This window comes from Erpetoichthys calabaricus, chromosome 8 (assembly GCF_900747795.2).
Source record: "Erpetoichthys calabaricus chromosome 8, fErpCal1.3, whole genome shotgun sequence".
Taxonomy (NCBI): Eukaryota; Metazoa; Chordata; class Cladistia; order Polypteriformes; family Polypteridae; genus Erpetoichthys; species Erpetoichthys calabaricus.
Window position 1 is genome coordinate 131,805,775 of NC_041401.2, and position 21,554 is coordinate 131,827,328.

Sequence of the window (21,554 nt, forward strand, 5' to 3'; positions counted from 1 at the left end):
TTTGATGGTTCACGCAGTACACAAACTCACAAAGAGAAAATTTACAGATACCATAACATGTTCAACAAAATATAATATTTCAAATTGTACATTACCAAATAAGGCACTGTTTTACTTTAATATTCTTTTCCAGGAGTATACAATGACAGTATTTCTTCGTCAGAGTTGGCGGGATGAGCGTCTCACCTATAACCATACAAACAAAACCCTGGGTCTGGACAGTCGCTTTGTGGATAAACTCTGGCTTCCTGATACATTTATCGTGAACGCAAAATCTGCCTGGTTTCATGATGTCACTGTGGAAAACAAGCTGATCCGTCTACAGCCAGATGGTGTTATTCTTTACAGCATTAGGTAAAGACTTTTATTTAAGCTTTCTATGTCACAAAATAAAATTGTTTGTGTCAATTCTCACCCATAAGCATCTGATATTTGGCAGTCTTTTAAATAGTGTGAGTAGGCTGTAGCCTTGACATACTCCAAATGTTTTTGTTGTAAAACATTAGGTCAAATTTATGTTCATAACAGAACTAATAAAATTCTCCATAGTGCTTCTGAGAACATACCGGTTCTACAGATTGAGTGAGAAAATTATTTTACTGACTTTATGACTAATACATCTGTTAGTTTTATTTTCTACATAGTACGCAAGATTGATATAGTAGATAACAAAGATTTATTGACTGTTAAATCTATTTATTTAATTTCAGAATTACATCCACTGTAGCATGTGATATGGATCTTACAAAATATCCAATGGATGAACAAGAGTGCATGCTAGAGCTTGAAAGCTGTAAGTTTATTATATTTGTAGTATTATAGAGTATCTAACAGTAATAAAACTAATTGCATAACATTTTCTGAAAGAATCATGTTTGTATAACTGTTTGCCTTTTCTTGATCCCAATACAGTTTTCTGATCATATCTTTACTCCCAGATGGCTATTCCTCAGAAGATATTGTGTACCACTGGTCAGAGAGCCAAGAACACATTCACGGTCTTGATAAGCTTGAGCTTTCTCAGTTCACCATAACTGACTACAGATTTAACATAGAGATGATGAACTTTAAAAAAGGTAATGTAACGTTTACTTTGACATTAATGGGAGTGTAGAAATGGGAACAGAATTTGAAAGCAGAGAATTTTTAGCTTTGTCAAGGAAATGAGTTGCACTGTATTTGGCAAGTGAGTTTGTTTATGATAAATAATCTTATTAACAAGGAGAGCAGGGTATCAAAATGTGAACTCAACAGGGCAGTCCTGGTTTTGCTTTGTTATAGCCATAAGATAAATTGAATATGCGAATTAAGTACTTTAAGCTATATATAACCAATCAACAATATTTCTAATGACCTAATGTCTATTATTAATAATTCTTATTATCCTATCAAATTTATATACAACAGTAATAAAGAATGGAAAACAGACTATATATAAATATTTATTTATTTATTTAGTGGATGTTTTACATACAAAGCAAGTTATAATACATAAAAGAATGAAGGTGCAAGCATCAAAGCAAGAGAGTATAAATATAATAAGGCATGCATGAGGGAGTAAAACTACTATATAATTATACCTTCAACTAAACTAGGACAAAAATCAGTATGCTGAACTCTTTGTAAGTACAACAGTAGCTATCCTGTAGGAGAGAAGCTAAGAGATCCAAAATATTTAAGGAAAAGATGCATTTCCAAAAGATGCTTTGGGTGCAGTACAAATAGATGAAAGGAGATAATTCCACAGTGTTGAAGCAAGAATGGAGGAACATTGCCCAGTCCTGGCACATCTGGCAAGAAGGGGACTGGTTAGTTGACAGGCAGAGGTAGAATGTAGACTTCTTGAAGGGATATATGGAGAGACCCAGGATTGGAGCCAATCAAAGAACTGTAGGTCAAAAAAAGAGTTTTGAACTGGATCCTTACACCAACAGGAAGACAGTGGAGGGACCAAAGTATTAGAACAAAGATTTAGATAAAAACAGGCCATTCAGCCCAACAAAGCTTGCCTGTCCTATCTACTTAATTCCTCCAAAACAACATTAGGTCATGTTTTAAGGTCTTTAAAGTCCCACAGTCTATGGTTCTCAGTGTAAAGAAAAACTTCCTAAAGTTGGTGTGAAATTTACCATTAACAAGTTTCCAACTGTGTCCCCGTGTCCTTGTTGAACACATTTTAAAGTAACAGTCTCGATCCACTGTACTCATTCATTTCATAATTTTAAATGCTTCAGTCATGTCACCTCTTAATCTCCTTTTGCTTAAACTGAAAAGGAATAGTTATTTTAATCATTTTAATCCTCTTAACTTATCCCCTGGAATCAGTGTAGTCGCTCTTCTCTGGACTTTTTCAGGTACTGCTATGTCCCTTTTGTAGTCTAGAGACTAAAACTGCACACAGTACTCCAGATGAGGCCTTATCTGTCCTTTGTAAAGCTTGAGCATAACCTCCTTGGACTTGTACTCCACACATTGTGCTATATAACCTAACATTCTGTTAGCCTTCTTAATGGGTTCTGAACACTGTCTGGAAGTCAATAGTGACAATACCACTACAACTCCTAAATCCTTCTCATAAGGTGTACTTTCAATTTTCAAACCTTCCACTGTATATTCATATTTCACATTTTTCCTTCCTAGGTGTAATTAAATTACATATCATCTGCCACAAATCTGCCCCAACCTATATGCTGTCCAAGTCCTTCTGTAATGATATAATGGATTCTAGATTGTCTGCCAATCCTCCTACCTTGGTATCACCTGAAAACTTAAGCAGATTGTTATTTATATTCTCATTTTTTTTGTTCATTAATGCACAGCTGGAAGATTTCCAAGACTCAGACTTCATTTTCAATTGCGGAGAAACCGAGGAGTTTACATTATTCAGTCGTATGTCCCATCTATCTTACTTGTTGCAATGTCCTGGGTGTCATTCTGGATCAGCCAGTCAGCAGTGCCTGCTAGAGTATCATTAGGTAAGAACCATTTAATCAAAGATTGTATTACTTAATGCGTTAATAATGAGATTTTCATTAGCCATCTTAATTGATATAAGAAGTAAACCTGATATGACATTAATACTGAATACCATGGATATGTGAGGTCAATAATGAAATCAAATCAAATCAATGAGAAAATCAAAGAAAGAAAACATACAACAAAATTAGGGAATATACAGGAAGGTTACTATACTGTTTCTTGAATTTTGGAACTTCAAATAAATGATAACTTTAATAATTTCAGGTTCAAATGGCAAAAATGTTGTACCTACAGGCTCTTCTTCTCACCATATAATATAGAATGGGTACTCAGTTATGGTCCTGGATGCAGGTTTTCGTTTCAACTAGTTTCGTAATTAGAAGTAAGGTCTAACTGTTGAAGAAACTTGGTATTTAATTATATGGCTGGCTAGTGCTTCCTTTTCTCCCAAGAAAAAAATGTTATTATTTTGTTTTCTGAGAACTTTATTAATATGTTTTGTGGTCCTTCCCATCCCTCTTATTTATTTCAAAACATTTTATTAACACAGATAATTTATGATGCATGTATGCTGGTTTAAACAGAAGCATGCTAGCTGGAAAGCTGGTGGTTCCCTTATCATTTGCACCGCATTGTTAACTAATATCTGGTTAAGAAAACAGGCAACAATTAAAACCTTAACACAGCTGTTTAAGACTAGAATAGGCAATTAAGGGCTCTTAATTGTAGCATCCAAGTTAACTAAAATATTGCTTTATTAGTAAATAAATGGGTTCTAATTAAGAAATCTTGAGCATGGAAAAAGCACTATACAAGTAGAATGTATTATTATTATTATTATTATTATTTATTATTATTATTAACAAACTGGTTAAAGCAAAAGCCTGCAGTCACTGTGTAACTCCCGGACCATAAATAACTACTCCTGTACGAGAAGAGACCCTTACTTAATGTAATTCTCCCAGGCTCCTCTACAGAAGCATGAACTGTAGCCACAGAATATACTGTAGCTGTTGCCTCCTAGTTGGTTGGGATACTAACCCAACTTTACTAAAAGTCCAAGGTCATCCTCCATTTATTTGGATGCTTGTGCCATGAAATGTTTGTCTTGACATCTGGGATGTATAATACAGTGCAGCTTTTTCCATTATCCTCCTTTACCTTACTTGCTATCCACCTGGTGATAACTTTTATGTTATATCATAATGTGGAGGTTCCCAATAAAGAACTTTTCTTAAAGGTTCTGTTGGGCTATGAAAGTATACAGTTTAAAATAATTAAAAATTGAAAACAAGCTATATATTGAAAATGTAAGGTCATTTATAACACATTTTGTTGTTAAGATTACATTAATGAAGATTTAATCACAGTACATTTAATTGCCTTGGAAATGTGAAGTACATTATTAAAAACATTAAGGTTTCATTATAGGTGACCTTATCTGTCATTTCATAGCATACACAAACTTTATTTTGCAAATTTTGTAGCCTGTAAAATTTAGATGAGTTATCCGAGGAGGAAAGTTTGCTTGAAATCAAATCAGTACAGTTCAGTTTTGGTTTTATAAAGCACTCTTTCCACATAATTCCACGCAGCAGTTAGCGCTGATACCTTACGAATCCATCATTTTGCTATCATATGCACAGTCATTGTTTGTGTATAGCTTGAACATTCTTTCAGTGATTGCATTTTTTTAAATCTGGGTAGTCTGTTCTCATCCCAGTTTATCCAATGTGGGTGTATTTATGAGAAAGACCTACAGTTTTATGGTCTGGTGGTCAGGCCAAAATTAGTGCCTTCCATCTGACGCTACTTGAATAGATACCAACCCTACAAAATCATGAATTGAATCAACTGGTTTACGAATGTGTTACTGTATATAATTTCTCAGACCTTGTACACCTTTTCAAAAATAATATAAATAATATAAAACACAAAAATACAATACAAATAAATGTAACTAACCACAAATAACACCAAATGTGCCTTCATTGAAGTGTATAGAGAACAGATAGAGTTTAAGGGGTTCAAAAATTACTGTGTTTGGACACCTAATAAATAAAGCCAATAGCAGCAGTTTAAAATGTTTCCATCAACTAAGAGGAAACAGCGAAAATTTTGTATAAATGCTAGAGTACCTTTTTGTATTTTTTTACACAGAAATTGATCAATAAGAATAGTTAGTAAAGGCAAACAGGTATGATGAGATTTTCTCCACTGTTTTAAGAAATCCTTTATTTTAATCATACTGTATCATTTGAATGTAGATAATAGGCTGAAGATTGCAATGGAACAGTTTTTAGTAATATACTGTATTTAAAGGGTAAAATATGTATAACATTAATATATTTTCTGATTTGCTATTAAATTTGGGATTAATAAAGTATATCTATCTCTATCTATCTATCTATCTATCTAAAATTATTCTCTCCATCTCTATGAAGCAACATGTGCCAGAAAGATCAGCTCGTGCAAATGTTATATGTTAGCCCCAAAGTAGTTTATTATCATTTTTTGTGGAAAAGCTAGAATATCTGGGTGAGACAGGGTGTCTTCAACACACATACAGTACCTTCCTGACAAAAGGTAATCTTTTCAGTACCAACATGTAATTACTGTATTTCCAGTGTCAGTTTATTTTTTATGTGTGAAGCTAACTATTGAGTGTCCCTAGAAACACTGCACCATATTAGGCATCAGTTATATCATTAATTATATATGCTGCTGGTAATCTGTCCTGCTACCTCAACAGCATAACTTCTTGTACTCAACCACTAATGCTTTCCGATGCCTTATAGTTTCCCTGTGTGAGCCCAGGTTTCCTTATTTAGTTTAACACACTGTTGCACTTTAAAGTAGTAGGTCTTCTTCAGCTAGATAATACAGAGCTATTCTCAGCAGCGTTCCATTTAGAACAGTATGGGAGATCTCCTATGCATGACTAAAGAGACAATGCTGAAGGTAAGACTGCTTGCTGACAGCAAACGTACTTCTACATCCCTGCAAAGAAGTTTAATTTCTGTATGAATGTGTCTTTTCTTTAACAAAATAAGCTGGGAATCTGAGTTTAGGCCAGTTTAAATTAGTGTATCTACCTGTAAAAATAAATATTTTTTAATACTGTGCAATATATAGGCATGCATTTTTGTTGTTGATTTTGCCTTATACAATTTCTTGCCTATTAAAAAAATGTATACTTTATGGCTGCCAAACATAGTTGACAGCAAAGAATATTTATGTGAGTTATTAACATGTTATGTGTGCATGAAAATCACATTGACCGGTGTGGACGAAGGTTCGAGGCAAACAGCAGGCAGACAGCAGATGTAGAGTAAAAAAAGCAATTTCTTTATTCTTGGTGAGCAGGGAGACCATTGCAGCCCCTGTCAGCTAGTGTCACTGACAGTTTCTAGCCACAGCCCCCCTTCCTCTTTTCACAGCAGGCTTTTATATCTTTTTTTGTCACGTACGCACTTACCGCAAAACTTATTTTATAGTTGCAGCTTCACAAGCAGCCCTCCCTTACTGGTGGGGTAACTTTTCTTTTTTTTAACTAAGACAGAGTGCATCTTCCTAAGGGCTGACTCACTTAATAACCTTTAACTTCCCCACATCACATACCTTAACAATCTTAATGCATTCATATGGTTAACACAAAGAACTCTTATACTTGCAAATATATACATTTTCTTAGCATCAGCTGGTTTGCAAAATATATTTTTCATCCACCCAAACGCACACCGATAGTAATCATCAAGGCGATTTAGACTTGTTTATCTAAGTACAAATTGTTCCGTTGCACTTAGATGTAGTGACAAGATCTTCTTCCTCTTTCTTTTTGACTAGGTCAAAAAGGCCCTCAGCCCAAGATTTTTTGTTCAACTACTATTTAAGATATTGATTCAAATTTTTATTATTCCACATTCCCCCCTTTTTGAACAAAGAATAGTTCAAACAAAACAATCTTGATCGAGAGTGGACTGAGAAGAGGATTGGGGCTGGGAGAGAAGATGCATGCGCTCTGTGTGGAGGAAATAAGCTTTAGTTACTGAGGCAGTAAAATACTTCTGGATAAAATACCAGATTAACGGAATAAGGCAACAGCCAATCAAGAGAATAATAGTTAGAGCAACTAAAAGGGAAACAAAAATGGATTTAAACCATTGGCCCCAAGAGCCGAAGGTGGATATAAACCATTCATCAAGAGGGGTATCGATACCTGAGTTTTCAGCCAATTCTAGAGAGAGAGAGGTCAGACCAGCAAGGGCTCGGGTGATGGAGCCATCGGGGGCAGTATTATTTGGAATGTATGTGCAGCAAGCATCACCGAACATGGAACAAACACCACCTTTTCCGGCTAGGAGCATATCTAGCGCTAGGCGATTTTGCCAAGTCATAAGGGAGGTTTTATCTAATTGCTCATGTATTCCTTCAACAGCTTCTTTAGTAAAATTCAGGAAACGCTGTTGATTGTAATATAGATAATTTATCCTATCCACATTTTTATTGATGGTGATTAAGGGAAAAAGAGATTCAAAACCAGCAGCTACTTGATCTCTTACTTTGATTTTGTTAGGGACACCTCTAGGCATGTGTATTGAGTCAATATACACACCTGGACCATGCAATGAGAAATTTGCAGCGGATACTAAGTATCTACGAACACGATGTGGATGGGGGGAGGATGGAGGTTGTTGGCCACGGAGGGGGAGGAGGCGGAAAGGCATGATCAATTGTATTCACTAGTCAAAAAACTGAAGTCAGATTCATAATAGGTGTAGGTCACACAGACATATTTTTCAGACCACCTCCACAGGGAGCAATGGCGCAAAAGTCAACTTGAAATGAAGCAGTCTCTTCTACTTGGAAAGTCAATGTGGTAAGGTCCTTATGTTGTTGTTGTCCCAAAGTCAGATGGATAGAAAAGATTAGGACTAACAGAGCTATGAGTGCCATTTTTTGCAATGCGACATGTGAATCCAGGCAGGGAGTCCTTCTACTTTAACAGCATGAGGGGTTGATAGCAGCACTTGAAACAGTCCTCTCCAGCGAGGTTGGTGCCAGTGCTTCCTTCGGGTGTCTCTGACCAGTATCCAGGTTCCCAGGGGAATCTGTGACTCCGTTGGTGGAGGACTGGTTCGCCAAGCCTGGTTAACCTGTTCGTGGACTTCCTTCAGGGACGCTCGAAGACCTGCAAGACTGGAAAGAAGATCATTGTCCACAGTATGCAGGGTAACATTTCTAATAACCAAGCCAACAAGCATGGTTCCAGTTAGTATTTCAAACGGCGAAAGTCCCAACTGCCGGTGTGTTCTCCTTCTCAATCCCATTAAGGCCAGGGGTAAAGCGTCAGGCCAGGTTAAATTCGTCTGTTCACAGATTTTTGCCAATTTAGATTTTAGGGTGCCGTTGCACCTTTCCACAATACTTCCACTTTGGGGATGGTACTTGCAGTAATGATGTACATTTATCTGGAGCCAAGTATTCAATTCGTTTATTACAGAGTTCACAAAATGAGTACCATTATCAGTCTGCAATTTCTGTGATATTCCCCATCTTGGAATGATTTCTTTTATCAAGGCTTTTGCCACAGTTTCGGCATCTGCATGTTTGGAGGGAAAGCTTCCACCCATCGAGAGAACACATTCGACAATTACCAAGCAGTAACGGCAGCCCTTAGATGGTGTTAATTCAGTGAAGTCCATTTGAAGATGTTCGAATGGACCCATTGGGTTAGGTGTGATGGCGGAACTTACCTGGGTACCTTTACCTACATTAAATTTTTGACATAGTGCACAGCGTCTGCAGAATTGCTCTGCATACGTAGAGAAACCTGTGGCTTCCCAATGTCGCTTGATATCTTGAGTCATTGCGTACTTTCCTGCGTGGTCCAGGCCATGTGCGATTTTTGCCATTCCTGGGAAAGAAGCTTTTGGGAGGAAAGGTTTGTTATTTTGCCTATGGGTCCAGACCCCATCAGAGAGGAATCCTTCTTTGGACCATTTTCTCTTTTCTCTGTCCGTGGCTGCACTCTGTAAAGAGAGAATTTTGATTATCAGGATCTTTGTCATCTTTCTGTTGGAATAAAGAGACTGGTGTGTTATTATAGGCAGCCTGTTTAGCAAAGTGATCAGCCAGGTCGTTTCCTTTGCTGACAGGATCTTGTTTCCCAGTGTGGGCCTGGCATTTAACTACTGCCAATTTTGATGGTTTTGTTATGGCTTCTAAGAGGGATTCTACGAATTTCTGATGTTGGATGGGCTTGCCAGTACTGGTCTTGAATCCCCTTAATTTCCATAATGCTCCATGATCATGGCAGACTCCGAAGGCATACCTGGAATCTGTGTAGATTGTTATGATTTTTCCTCTTGACAACTGACAAGCTCGGATGAGAGCTATTAATTCAGCTGCTTGCGCGCTTAAACTTGAAGAAATTCGGTTTGCTTCCAGCAGGTGGTCACCTTTGTCCACTGCATAGCTGGTTGAGGGTGTTCCATTATCCAATCGCAAGGAACACCCATCTACGTAGAGTACTTCTTCTGTTTCTAGTGGAGTTTCCTGCAGGTCTGGCCTAGGTTTTAAGACCTTAGTTATTTCATCATAACAGTTATGTGGCTCCCCTTCTTCAGTGGGAAGAAGAGTGGCTGGGTTTAAAGTGGAGCATCTTTCAATTGTGACATTTGACAGAGTACGTTTTGATAGTGTATTGCCCTAGCAGTAGTGAGATGTGAAGTTTTGGCCTGTACTAAAATGGAGTATACTACGTGAGGCACCTTTACTGTTAGGGGGCTCATGAGCACTATATCTGTACTGGCTAGCACGGCTTTTGTTGTGGCTGCTAATGCTCTGAGACAGGTTGGAAGTCCCATAGCCACTGGATCCAGTTTTTTTGAAAAATAGGCTATTGGCCTCTGTTTTTCTCCATGGAGCTGTGTTAGTACTGCATTCATATATCCCCCCTTTTTGTCCACGAACAGAGTGAATAGACGAGAATAGTCAGGGAGTCCTAAAGCTGGCGCAGAAAGTAGTGCACTTTTTAAATCACATAGAGCCTTCTCAGCCTGCTCATTCCACTGTATGCGACCAGAAAGAGGAAGGTCGGCAGTGTTAGCTAGATTTTGTAAAGGCTGTGCTCTTTCAGAAAAATTTGCAATCAAACAACTTCTCAGGCTGCAAGCTGGTCATTAAATTAGGAATTCATCTTACCATAGTTTTATGCGCGCTAGTTTCCAGATCATGAAAAAGTCCGTGGCGAAACCGGGTTCAGCGGCAATCAAGGAAACACTCATTTCCGTGGCGATCCAAGTTCCAGCGACAAATCAAGGACGATCCACTTCGGGAAATCACGCAGCACAACTCCACAACAAGAAAACATTACCATCAAAAGCTAGGTGGCCACAGAGAATATCCCGACTTAACCCGTTGTTTTGTGACCGGTCTGGGAAGGTTTTGGATGGTGGTTTTGCGGTCTTTTTGACAGAGCTCTGGTACCACACGTGATGTCATGACCCAAGTACTTGACAGTGGTTTGAACTAACTGCAGTTTGGCCTTAGAGACCTTGTGCCCATTTGCTGCATGATACTTGAGCAATAATTCTGTATCTTGTGTGCATGCTTTCTCTGTCTCGCTACAGAGTAATAGATCGTCGACGTACTGTATCAATGCACTCCCCCTGTTAGGCCAGAAGCCTTCCAGGTTCTGAGCAAGCGCTTGGCCGTATACACAAGGAGCCTCTGTATAGATACTGTAGATAGATAGATACTTTATTAATCCCAATGGGAAATTCACATTCTCCAGCAGCAGCATACTGATACAATAAATAATATTAAATTAAAGATTGATAATAATGCAGGTGAAAAAACAGACAATAACTTTGTATAATGTTAAATGTTAACGTTTACCCCCCCGGGTGGAATTGAAGAGTCGCATAGTTTGGGGGAGGAACGATCTCAGTAGTCTGTCGCTGAAGCTGCTCTTCTGTCTGGAGATGATACTATTTAGTGGATGCAGTGGATTCTCCATAATTGATAGGAGCCTGCTGAGCGCCCTTCGCTCTGCCACAGATGTTAAACTGTCCAGCTCCATGCCAACAATAGAGCCTGCCTTCCTCACCAGTTTGTCCAGGCATGAGGCGTCTTTCTTCTTAATGCTGCCTCCCCAGCACACCACCGCGTAGAAGAGGGCGCTTGCCACAACTGTCTGATAGAACATCTGCAGCATCTTATTGCAGATGTTGAAGGACGCCAGCCTTCTAAGGAAGTATAGTCCTTTCTTGCACAGAGCATCAGTATTGGCAGTCCAGTCCAGTTTATCATCCAGCTGCACTCCCAGATATTTATAGGTCTGCACCATCTGCACACAGTCACCTTTGATGATCACGGGGTCCATGAGGGGTCTGGGCCTCCTAAAATCCACCATCAGCTCCATGGTTTTGTTGTTGTTCAGTTGTAGGTGGTTTGAGTTGCACCATTTAACAAAGTCATTAAGTAGGTCCCTATACTCCTCCTCCAGCCCATTCCTGATGCAGCCCACGATAGCAGTGTCATCAGTGAACTTTTGCACATGGCAGGACTCAGAGTTGTATTGGAAGTCCGATGTATATAGGCTGAACAGGACCGGAGAAAGTACAGTCCCTTGTGGCGCTCCTGTGTTGCTGACCACAATGTCAGACATGCAGTTCCCAAGACGCACATACTGAAGTCTGTCTTTAAGATAGTCTACGATCCATGCCACTAGGTATGAATCTACTCCCATCTCTGTCAGCTTGTCCCTAAGGAGCAGAAGTTGGATTGTGTTGAAGGCGCTAGAGAAGTCTAGAAACATAATTCTTACAGCACCACTGTCTCCTTGTGGTAACCTTGTGGCATAACGGTCCATGTCCACCGGCGGTTTTGAAAGGTAAAAGCAAACCAAAACTGAGAATCAGGATGTACAGGAATAGAAAAGAAAGCATTTGCTAGGTCAGTTACTGAAGTAACGAGCTGTCGCAGGAATCGTAGAGAGAATAGTGGAAGGATTAGGGACAATCGGTGCCCTGGGAAAAATAGCAGAATTAACTTGTCTGAGGTCTTGGACAAAGCGCCAAAAGCCGTCAGCTTTCTTTACTGGCAAGATAGGAGAGTTTACAGGAGAATATTTGATAGGAATTATAGCCCCCCTTTCAACGAGGTCTTTATGTACAGCAGTAATTCTGAGTTCGGCCTCGGGAAAAATGCGCATGGCGAGGACGGAAGGATGATTTCGGAAAAACCACCAGAGGTTCACAATTTGCAGTCCTGCCAAAATCATTCTTTCCCTGAGAACATAGGGTGTCAGGAATTGAAGAAAGCCATGGGAAAAAGTCAGTTTGTAGAGAGCATAGAGAAAGAGATGGGTGACAAATGAAACGAACAACCGGTAGGTCAATTTGGATTAATACCTTAGTTATCAGATGGTCTGAAGTATCAAAAATGCCTGGAGAGACGTATTGCCAATCAGTCCTATTTAGACATTGTTCAACCCAGTCCCCAATTTTGACCCAACGAACGGTGTTAGATTTGGCCAAGGACACGTGGGGAACCGAACCTCCTAGATAGAAAATGTTCTGTGAGTATGTGAGATGGACTGAAGCAGCAGCTTTAGTAGATGAAATGAAAATGCAAGGGATATGAAGGGTCTCTGGGCAAGTACCTGAAGAGAGGAAAAATTCTAACCAAGGCATGTCTACTTCGGCAGGGAAGTACTGGACAGTACAGTATAGGGTGTCGGGGACTTGAAGGTGGGGAAAAAGACATGAAAGAAAAGAATGTAGGGCTTTAAGGAGAAGGGTGTGTGGGGAGATGTCCAGGGTCAAGGCTGCAAAAGAGGTTTTAGGGTGTGGGGAAATTTGGCACAGGAGCTTAGGAATGGAGCAGTAAAATCCTTGTTCTGTCAGTGAGATTGAGACTGACAGTTTAGTCATGAGGTCTCTTCCTAGTAGATTGACAGGACACAGATGATTTAACAGGAAATGGTGAGTTAATGGAGAGCTGTCGGTGCTGAGTTGCACTTGCAGAGGCTTTGAAACTAGTAAAGTGTGTGGTTGTCCTGAAGCAGTGAGAACCTTCACAGTGTCTTTCGAGGCAGGGACCTCCAACAGCGATAAAGTGGAGCCTGTGGCTCCCATGTCCACAAGGAAGACAGTTTCCTTGCCATTTACTATCAAAGTCAGAAAAGGATCCGTGTCAGCATGACGGGTAAGCAGAGGAAACTGGAAGAAATGGCTGGGGGTCCCTGCTAATTCCTAGGACCAAGGAATGTCACTGGGCTCTGAGAGAGGGGGTGGTGGTGGTGAATGCTTGTTTGGACAGTTACGTCTGAAATGTCCAGGTTCGCCACAGCCGTAGCAGGTGTAAGATGCTGGAGGTTGCTCTGATGAATTAGGCATCTGGGTGAAGGGGTTGTTGGGGTTGAAGGACTGGAACCCTTGTCCCCTCCCACTCCCTCTTCCTCCGAAGGAGTTGCCACGTCCACGGCCTTGGAATCCTCTGCCCCTGCTCGTTCACCCTGTGTAATATTGCAACTGTGCTGCTAACAGCTTAGTTTGTGTATCAGATTCCTTTGCTTAGATTGTCTCTCAGTATGCTCTGCATGGCGTTTCACTTCCTCAAAAGTAGCACTCTCCCAGCCTATGTAGGATGTGCGAACTTTGTTTTGTCCCGAAACAAAAAGGGGGAACGGCAGCGCGGTTTCGGTCATCGTTGTCTTCCAGACCAGAATGATTTGCCATCAGGTCTTGTATTCTGTGTGCCCACTCATTGACCGTCTCATCCTTCCGCTGCTTAGCAGCTGATATGAGCAACCAGTCTGTTCCCTTTTTATATTTTCCTGCAATTGCAGTTTTTAACAAGTCCCATGATGAACAGTTGCCCAGGTAGTGCCTAGTTTTCGTCGTAGCACGTGTCCATTCGGCAGCATTTGGCTTATACATATCATCCAATTGCTGGAGCTGTTCCACAAATTTTAAGCAACCGACTCCCTTAGGGTCGTGTACTTCGGACACCACATCTTTCAGTTCCTGGATATCCCAATTGCGATGTATCATTACTGTGGTGGGATTGTTAGGTCCTGGAGGTTGATTTGGATTGTGTCTAGGGTTGGGGACCTGTATTAATGGGCAGGAAAACTCGGGGCTGGGTGCCTGGTGGTTTGGGGAAATTAAATTGAACCCTAGTCCTTGCTGGTGGGGTGTGTGGCTTCTAGTATGGCTAGAGACCGGGGATTGGAGTGAAACCTGTGTTCGGGCCTAGTGGACCGAGCACCCTGGTTTTCATCATCCGGATTTCAATGAGGATCCGGATCATAATGGTGCCAATGGGGCATTTGGAAGAAGAGGGGGAGGTGGGGTTGATAAGGAGGTGGAGAGTGAATAATTGGGTAAAGGGGATCCTTTTTGTCTGATTTCTTTCGCCTATTTTCTGGGTCTGGCTCTGTCTTAGTCTTTTATAATGCTAATAACATTTCTTCTTTTTCTTTTCGGGTTCTTATTTCAGAAGAAAGCGTCTCATTGCGCTTCTGTGCTGCTTCCAATGTTCTATCCTTAATTACCAATTCCCATCTATCAAACATGTCCAGTTCTATAAGGACCCCTGTTACAACAGCTTTGGGTATTTCTGCATAGGATTTTCCTAATTTCTTGTATTTCTGAAATGTCCCCAGTTCCCTCAACTGGCCATCTGCCACCGCTTTGTTTATTCCATTTTTTACACGCTTTTTTAAAATCTAATCCGAACTAGAGTCCGACATGCTTTCCGAAAATAATCCTTCCAACAGAGACTTTTGATTTCCCGAAGGAACCTTTTTGACCGGTTTACTATTTTGCTTTCCCATGACTGGATAGCACCAAAACACAAAGGAATAGATCAGCCCTCGTGACATTCCGCCTCCAGTTTCTTCCATCTCCCGGATCACACTCTGTGGCTTCGTGGCTTTAGCGGACTGACGGTCTGTCCAGTGCTGAGTCCGGGAGTTTCGACAGTTCAATGCCGATCCCTTCGTCAGTTGCCTAACAGCTGGTAACCGCTTTTGGTGTCCACCACAGACTAACCCGTAGGAGCAGGAATATGACCAGACGTTAGAGGCAGAGACTTGCCCACCCACACAGTGTTTTTCTCAGATGCTCAATATATATTCTACTCTTTTTACTCCCTTTCCTCTATTTCTAGGAGTGTGCCACTCACCCCTTTCTATTCCACTTCACGGGGAGTAACTTACTAACGTTCTCAGCACCTTACACTGTCCCCAAGGGACCCAAGTATTATTCTCCGCATTCTGGTTTACTATCTGCCAGGCGATACAGTATTTTATTTCTCAATTTTCTTTCCCGTAAAACTGGTCAAATCCATGAGTTACGTCTTTTTTACTCAATCGGATTCCCTCAGTCTACTCACCAAGAATTTTCTTGTCCTGCTAGGGAACTCCCAGTTCACTCGACCTTTGTATTCAATCGGAGGAGGCCAGAGACTTCTCACGCAGGATTCGCCCAAGGCAGACCAGTCCTAACTTTTGCTGGAGCTGGTCCTCCCGATCTGGCCGGAATCGGTCCTCTTACCGGTCCTCTGGACGATCCCACTCGAGGAGTCACCTGTCTGTCTCCGCCACACGTTCGGGCGCCAGAAAACTGTGGACGAAGATTCGAGGCAAACAGCAGGCAGACAGCAGATGTAGAGTAAAAAAAGCAATTTCTTTATTCTTGGTGTGCAGAGAGACCATTGCAGCCCCTGTCAGCTAGTGTCACTGACAGTTTCTAGTCACAGCCCCCCTTCCTCTTTTTACAGCAGGCTTTTATATCTTTTTTTGTCACGTACGCACTTACCGCAAAGCTTATTTTATAGTTGCAGCTTCACAAGCAGCCCTCCCTTACTGGTGGGGTAACTTCTCTTTTTTTAACTAAGACAGAGTGCATCTTCCTAAGGGCTGACTCACTTAATAACCTTTAACTTCCCCACATCACATACCTTAACAATCTTAATGCATTCATATGGTTAACACAAAGAACTCTTATACTTGCAAATATATACATTTTCTTAGCATCAGCTGGTTTGCATAACATATTTTTCATCCACCCAAACGAACACAGATAGTAATCGTCAAGGTGATTTAGACTTGTTTATCTAAGTACAAATTGTTCCGTTGCACTTAGATGTAGTGACAAGATCTTCTTCCTCTTTCTTTTTGACTAGGTCAAAAAGGCCCTCAGCCCAAAATTTTTTGTTCGACTACTATTTAAGATATTGATTCAAATTTTTATTATTCCACACCGGACATGGATTCCCATGCAGATGTGTAGAATGTTACTCCAGATTTACACCTGGAGACACATGCTATAAGTGAAAGAAGCACTATTTCTGTGCTATTTCTCCCAATAGCCTTCAAATACAGGAATAACACACTAGAGATTTTTATGTTTACAGTATTTTGTTTGGTGGCGTCACAAGCAATTAAAAAAGTGGGTAAATCTATGAGAGCTCAATATAAATTTGTGAACAGTGTTTATGCCCAATTTAACTTAGTTCTATTTTGCTTTAATTCTGTCATTGTTTTACCCTTCTCAGGAATCACTACAGTACTGACAATGACAACCTTGATGGTCAGTGCCAGATCTTCTCTTCCCCGAGCCTCTTCTATTAAGGCTCTAGATGTCTATTTCTGGATCTGTTACGTGTTTGTGTTTGCTGCATTAGTTGAATATGCTTTTGCCCACTTCAGTGCTGACTATATGCGAAAACAACGAGCCAAAACCAAGTCAAGCAAATCAAGTACTGAGGTTTGTTTGAGATTTTTTTGTTAAATTTATGTTTTTGTTTAGTTTTAAAGTATATAGATTTTACAATCTATCTGGCTGAATTAATACAAAGCTTATACGTAAGTAATATACACTGCTCAAAAAAATTAAGAGAACACTTCAATCACACATTGGACCTCGATGAACAAAATACTCCAGTGGAAAATCTTTACTAAGTAGTTCTATGTAATTTGTTGAGAACAAAATAATGTAACAATGGTCAACAGGAACCAAAGTCACAAACCCATTGAGGGCTGGATTCAACATCACACCAAAAATCAAAGTTAAAAATTGAAATCACAGGTTGATCCGACTTGCGTGAATTTCATCATGGCAATTCATAATGTGACTCAGCAAAACGCAAAACAAGAGAACAATCATTCATGAAGGATAAGGAGAGAGCAATTGTCTGTGGCCAACACCTGCAAAACCATTCCCTTTTTGGAGGTTGTCTTTCTGTTGCCTCACCAGTGCACCTGTTTTCACTTTCATTTGCACCAAAGCAGGTGAAGCTGATTCACAGTCACTTATACTTCCTAACTGGACAGACTGATATTCCTGAAGCTGAACTGACTTGGTATCAGACTTTGATGATTAAGTTTTTCCTTAATTTGTCTGAGCAATGTATATATTTTGTAACTGATTTTGTTTCTCCTAGCTTTAGCTTAACATTTTTATTATATTTGGTATGTTTCATTTTCTTTGAAAATCACTATAAAATGTTATTTTTATTAATAACAAACTATCGGTATTAATACAAATAAACCAATACTATCCCTAAAGGGCAATATTAAAAATCAAATGCAAATGTCACAGAATTAAGTTAAGACTAGCAAATATTTTAATAAATACATGATTGTTTCATCAAGTTAGGGTTCTAATAGGACTCTATTGTGCCCTTTTGCACTCTTTATTATGTAGACCTTAATAAAATGCCTCAAATCCAATACTGTTACCACATTGTCATTTACTGCACCTTGGCACTACCATTTCCTTTTATGCCTTTAACCCCAGTCAATTAGGCAGAGTAATAGAACACACAGATAAACATTTAGTTATGTATTCAAGATAATATGGCTAAATTATAAGGAAGCAGAGTACAATGATTGTCAGTTAAATAATAATACAACCATATAATAAGCTGCTGGTCTTTGGTCTGGCATGGCTCTTGAATATAGTGAGCAATAACTTGGCCTTCTCCATGGATGGAAAATGGCAGAAAGAAGGATCTCTTTGTTACTTCTGACTTTATCTTCATTCAGCTTTCTTGATTTACCTCTGGACCAGTGGGGAGATGTTGACTCCCTATGTCATTACAATACCAATAAGCAACAGCTCAATTCCAGTGACCAACAGAATAGATCTGTTTATGCCTCCCTGGGCCATTCACCAATAAAGCTGTTTAGGCACAACCCATCCCCCAAGTTGCTTTATCCTTTGTGGCCTGCTCATGTCCTAGCCACCTGTATTTTTTTAGGCTAACTAGCATGGCCAGTAAATTCCTGCTTTGGAATTTTAGCTATTTAGTGCCTGTATGCAAAGATCTTTTTCTGATGAATGGACTGGCTTAAAAATTATACAGTATTAGACATTAATAAAAATAGTAATAACTGATATGCTGGATATCATTCTCCACTACATGATAAATGAATAAATGTGAGTGCCTTTTCTGAACTTTTTTTTATGTTTTTAAACTGGAAAACTTGTTTGATGGCACAATTGCACAGTAGGTATTATTACCTTATAATTATGGGACAGTGTTTTCATGTATTTTATGTGGAATGTGTACATTCTTATGTTTGTAAGATTTTTCTGTGTTGATGTGTTTATAGCCATTATCTGTTTCTCTTTCACAGGTTAATGATTTAGAGATCTGGAGGCAATGGTGACCTTAGAGAGCTAAAGGCCATGCCGTTCAAGACCTCTGGTCCTAGCACCTGGTGACAGGGTTTTAATAGATTCAGTTACCTGTCAGGATAATTTTATTTGTGACAGATAGCAGAGGAATTCCTCCAGTGTAACAATAAATAAGGAGAAGGTTTTTATTGGCTGGGTGTGGTTTACTGGGTTGGGTGGATTTTAGCAAAGCTTATATAAAGAATGATATGATAATCATGGAATACAGTTAACTTCACATGTATGTAGTAAAGTTCAATGACACTTCCCTCCATTAACTAAAAAGTAAATACTGCTTAATAATAGTAATAATCAATAAATCAAATTTCAGACATATCATTGTCACATGAATTTCTGAATGCCACAATAATTCAGGATGTTTTCATTTGCACAAACTCTTTTGTAACAAAACACTTCTCACACCTGGTTTATTGGAAAAGTTACTTTGTCAGGTGTGATATAGCTGTTTTGAGTTTTATGTTTCTATCAGTATATGGAAAAGACATTAGCTGGTAATAATGGTTATGAAAAGTATTATCTAACGGACAAGTCAAATTAGTTTAAATTGCATACACATGGTGCTTTTCTTTATTCCTTTTTTAGATTTGACCCAACTTTAAGGATAACTTTGTGAAACCAGACTTGTCAATTTTATATTATTATTTCTCAATTTCAAACTACTTCACTATAAGTGATAAGTTAACCATCGAATTGAAATGACTTTAAGTGAAGAAAATACTTGTAACTGGCGGAGGCTTGAAATTTGCTCCCATAATATGTTATATGTCACATTTTAATTGTTATACTAATAAACTAATAAAGTACTTTGGCTTAAAAAAAGCAATCAATGATGTAAATTTAGTACTTTCTGATTTGTTTTCAACAATTAAGTATGCAGTTTTAGTAGCCCTGCAAATTGCATTTCTCCGAGATTTTGCACTTTCATTAACATGTTCCATGTTTTGATTGCAAAGATTTTTTTTGTCTTACAAATCATTAAAAGCTGAACCACACAAATGTCTGGCTAATGTGGCTATTTTGAAGCATTAATGCAATCAATATTATTTTGGAATAATATGTGGACGAATGTGTGAGATTGGCACCCTGTCCAAGGTGGAGGCCTGTCTTGTGTCTGTGCAGCGGGGATAGGCCCCTACTCCCTGTGACCAGATACGCAAGTTAATTGGATGGAGACCTTTAGTTGAAGATAAATGTAAAGCTTTCATTTGTTTACTATGTCTGTGTATACCACTTTGTTAAAGATGGAATAATTTTGCATTCTTTGAGCTGGAGGTTGATTGGTCATATCTTTGCACTCTCAAACGATGTGCAAAATGTTTATTTTTGATTCTCAACTAATTCCATAATAGCATAAAAGTGAAATGATGGACTCTGTTTTGCCTTCAAAGTGCAGTTGGATTTTCCCATTTTATTAAGTTAAACCATAGGCTATTGTTAAATAATAGGCAGAGTCTTGCATATTGCAATCCTGAAGTCCCTGCTGTCCTGTTGTTCATGACCCTAACCCAGTTTAACCTTCTATGATACCCCTACATTGACACCCCCTTCACACTCTTGAACCTTTGAGATGATGAAACTTTAAGAATCTAAGCCAAATTAATATTTAAAATGGTTAATGAAGCACACACCAAAATACAATAATAAAACACATAAATATTGCCTGCTTAGGTTATAGTCTTGTGCTGACAGCACATTTTCATTTTCTAAGCAATGTGCAGAAGCAAGTGAAAAGGCAAATATAGTGGTAGGTTATATTGTAAAAACTGCTTAATATTAGTAGAGGGACATTATGCTTAAACTAATGAGAGTGCATCTTGAGTATTGTGTGCAGTTTTGATCACATTTTAAAAAATACATACCAGCATTTGAAGCTATGCAGATGAGAACAACCAGGTGCATCCCAGGTCTTAAAGACGTGCTATATTCTAACAGACCTGATAATTTAAACCTGTTTAGTGAAGAGCAGAGTTAATTGTGTGGGAGCCTAATTTAGGCCTTCAATATTCTCAAAGGCATCAATAAGTTGATCCAGCAAAAGTCCTTCATCTTTACTATAAATCAAGTTCTTGGGGACACCAATGTAAATTAAGGAGAAGTGCATTTAAGACTGAAGCCAGAAAGCACTTATTTTTTACAAAGAGTCGTGGTAATCTCAAACAAACTATCAAGACATGTAGTTGAAGCAGAAATGTTGAGAACCTTTAAGAAGTATCTGAATGAGATATCGGGACAGATTAGCTATTAGCAAAACAAATGATGTTGATGGACTGAATAGTCTTCTATCATTTGTTAAATTTCATATGATATGTTACTTTATGAAAACATCTACAACAGAAGATATGCTTATTTTTTTATCTAGAATTTAATATTCTTGTTACCCGGGTTTGTGCAAACCTGAATCATTAAAGAGAGAGAAAGATTGATAGAAAGAGACAGAGAGAGAGAGAGAATAAGTTGTTTGTGAAATTAAAGAAGGCTGAATTTAATCAAACTTCAGTTTTACTTTTAGGGTATAACATCTTTTTTATTGGCCAGCTCCTAAATTCGTTAACACTAGAATTACCAAAGCCTATGAAAAAAACTCGTAAATCCAGCCCACCTTAAATCCCTTTGCACCTCTCCGTCAGTGTCTTTTGTCTTGTGTCAACCAACACACGCAGCAATCAGCCTGCTGTACCATCCCCTCCACCGCCGCAGAAAGGGCAAGATGTTCTCCTAGCTCAAGCCTTGATTATCTTGGAGTGAAATGCTGGAGTTTTAGAGGGGAAATAATAGATCGTTATTTGGAACACATGCATTGCATTTGTGCACCGTGTCTACAACAATCTATGTAAACACATCATTAAAACAAACGTT

At 39.1% G+C, this 21,554-nt stretch overlaps 1 protein-coding gene across 3 annotated transcripts in view; it reads left to right on the forward strand.

Moving 5' to 3' along the window:
• Positions 1-21,554, forward strand: part of gabrd (gamma-aminobutyric acid type A receptor subunit delta) — a 202,863-nt gene that overhangs the window by 140,573 nt on the left and 40,736 nt on the right. For 2 of the 3 annotated variants that reach the window (XM_028807484.2, XM_028807483.2), the window contains 5 exons: positions 134-354; positions 711-793; positions 939-1,076; positions 2,820-2,975; positions 16,552-16,763. In XM_028807484.2, the coding sequence (XP_028663317.1) occupies positions 134-354; positions 711-793; positions 939-1,076; positions 2,820-2,975; positions 16,552-16,763 (810 nt within the window). The remainder of the gene's footprint in view (positions 1-133; positions 355-710; positions 794-938; positions 1,077-2,819; positions 2,976-16,551; positions 16,764-21,554) is intronic. The other variant, XM_051931382.1, reaches the window with a different exon arrangement.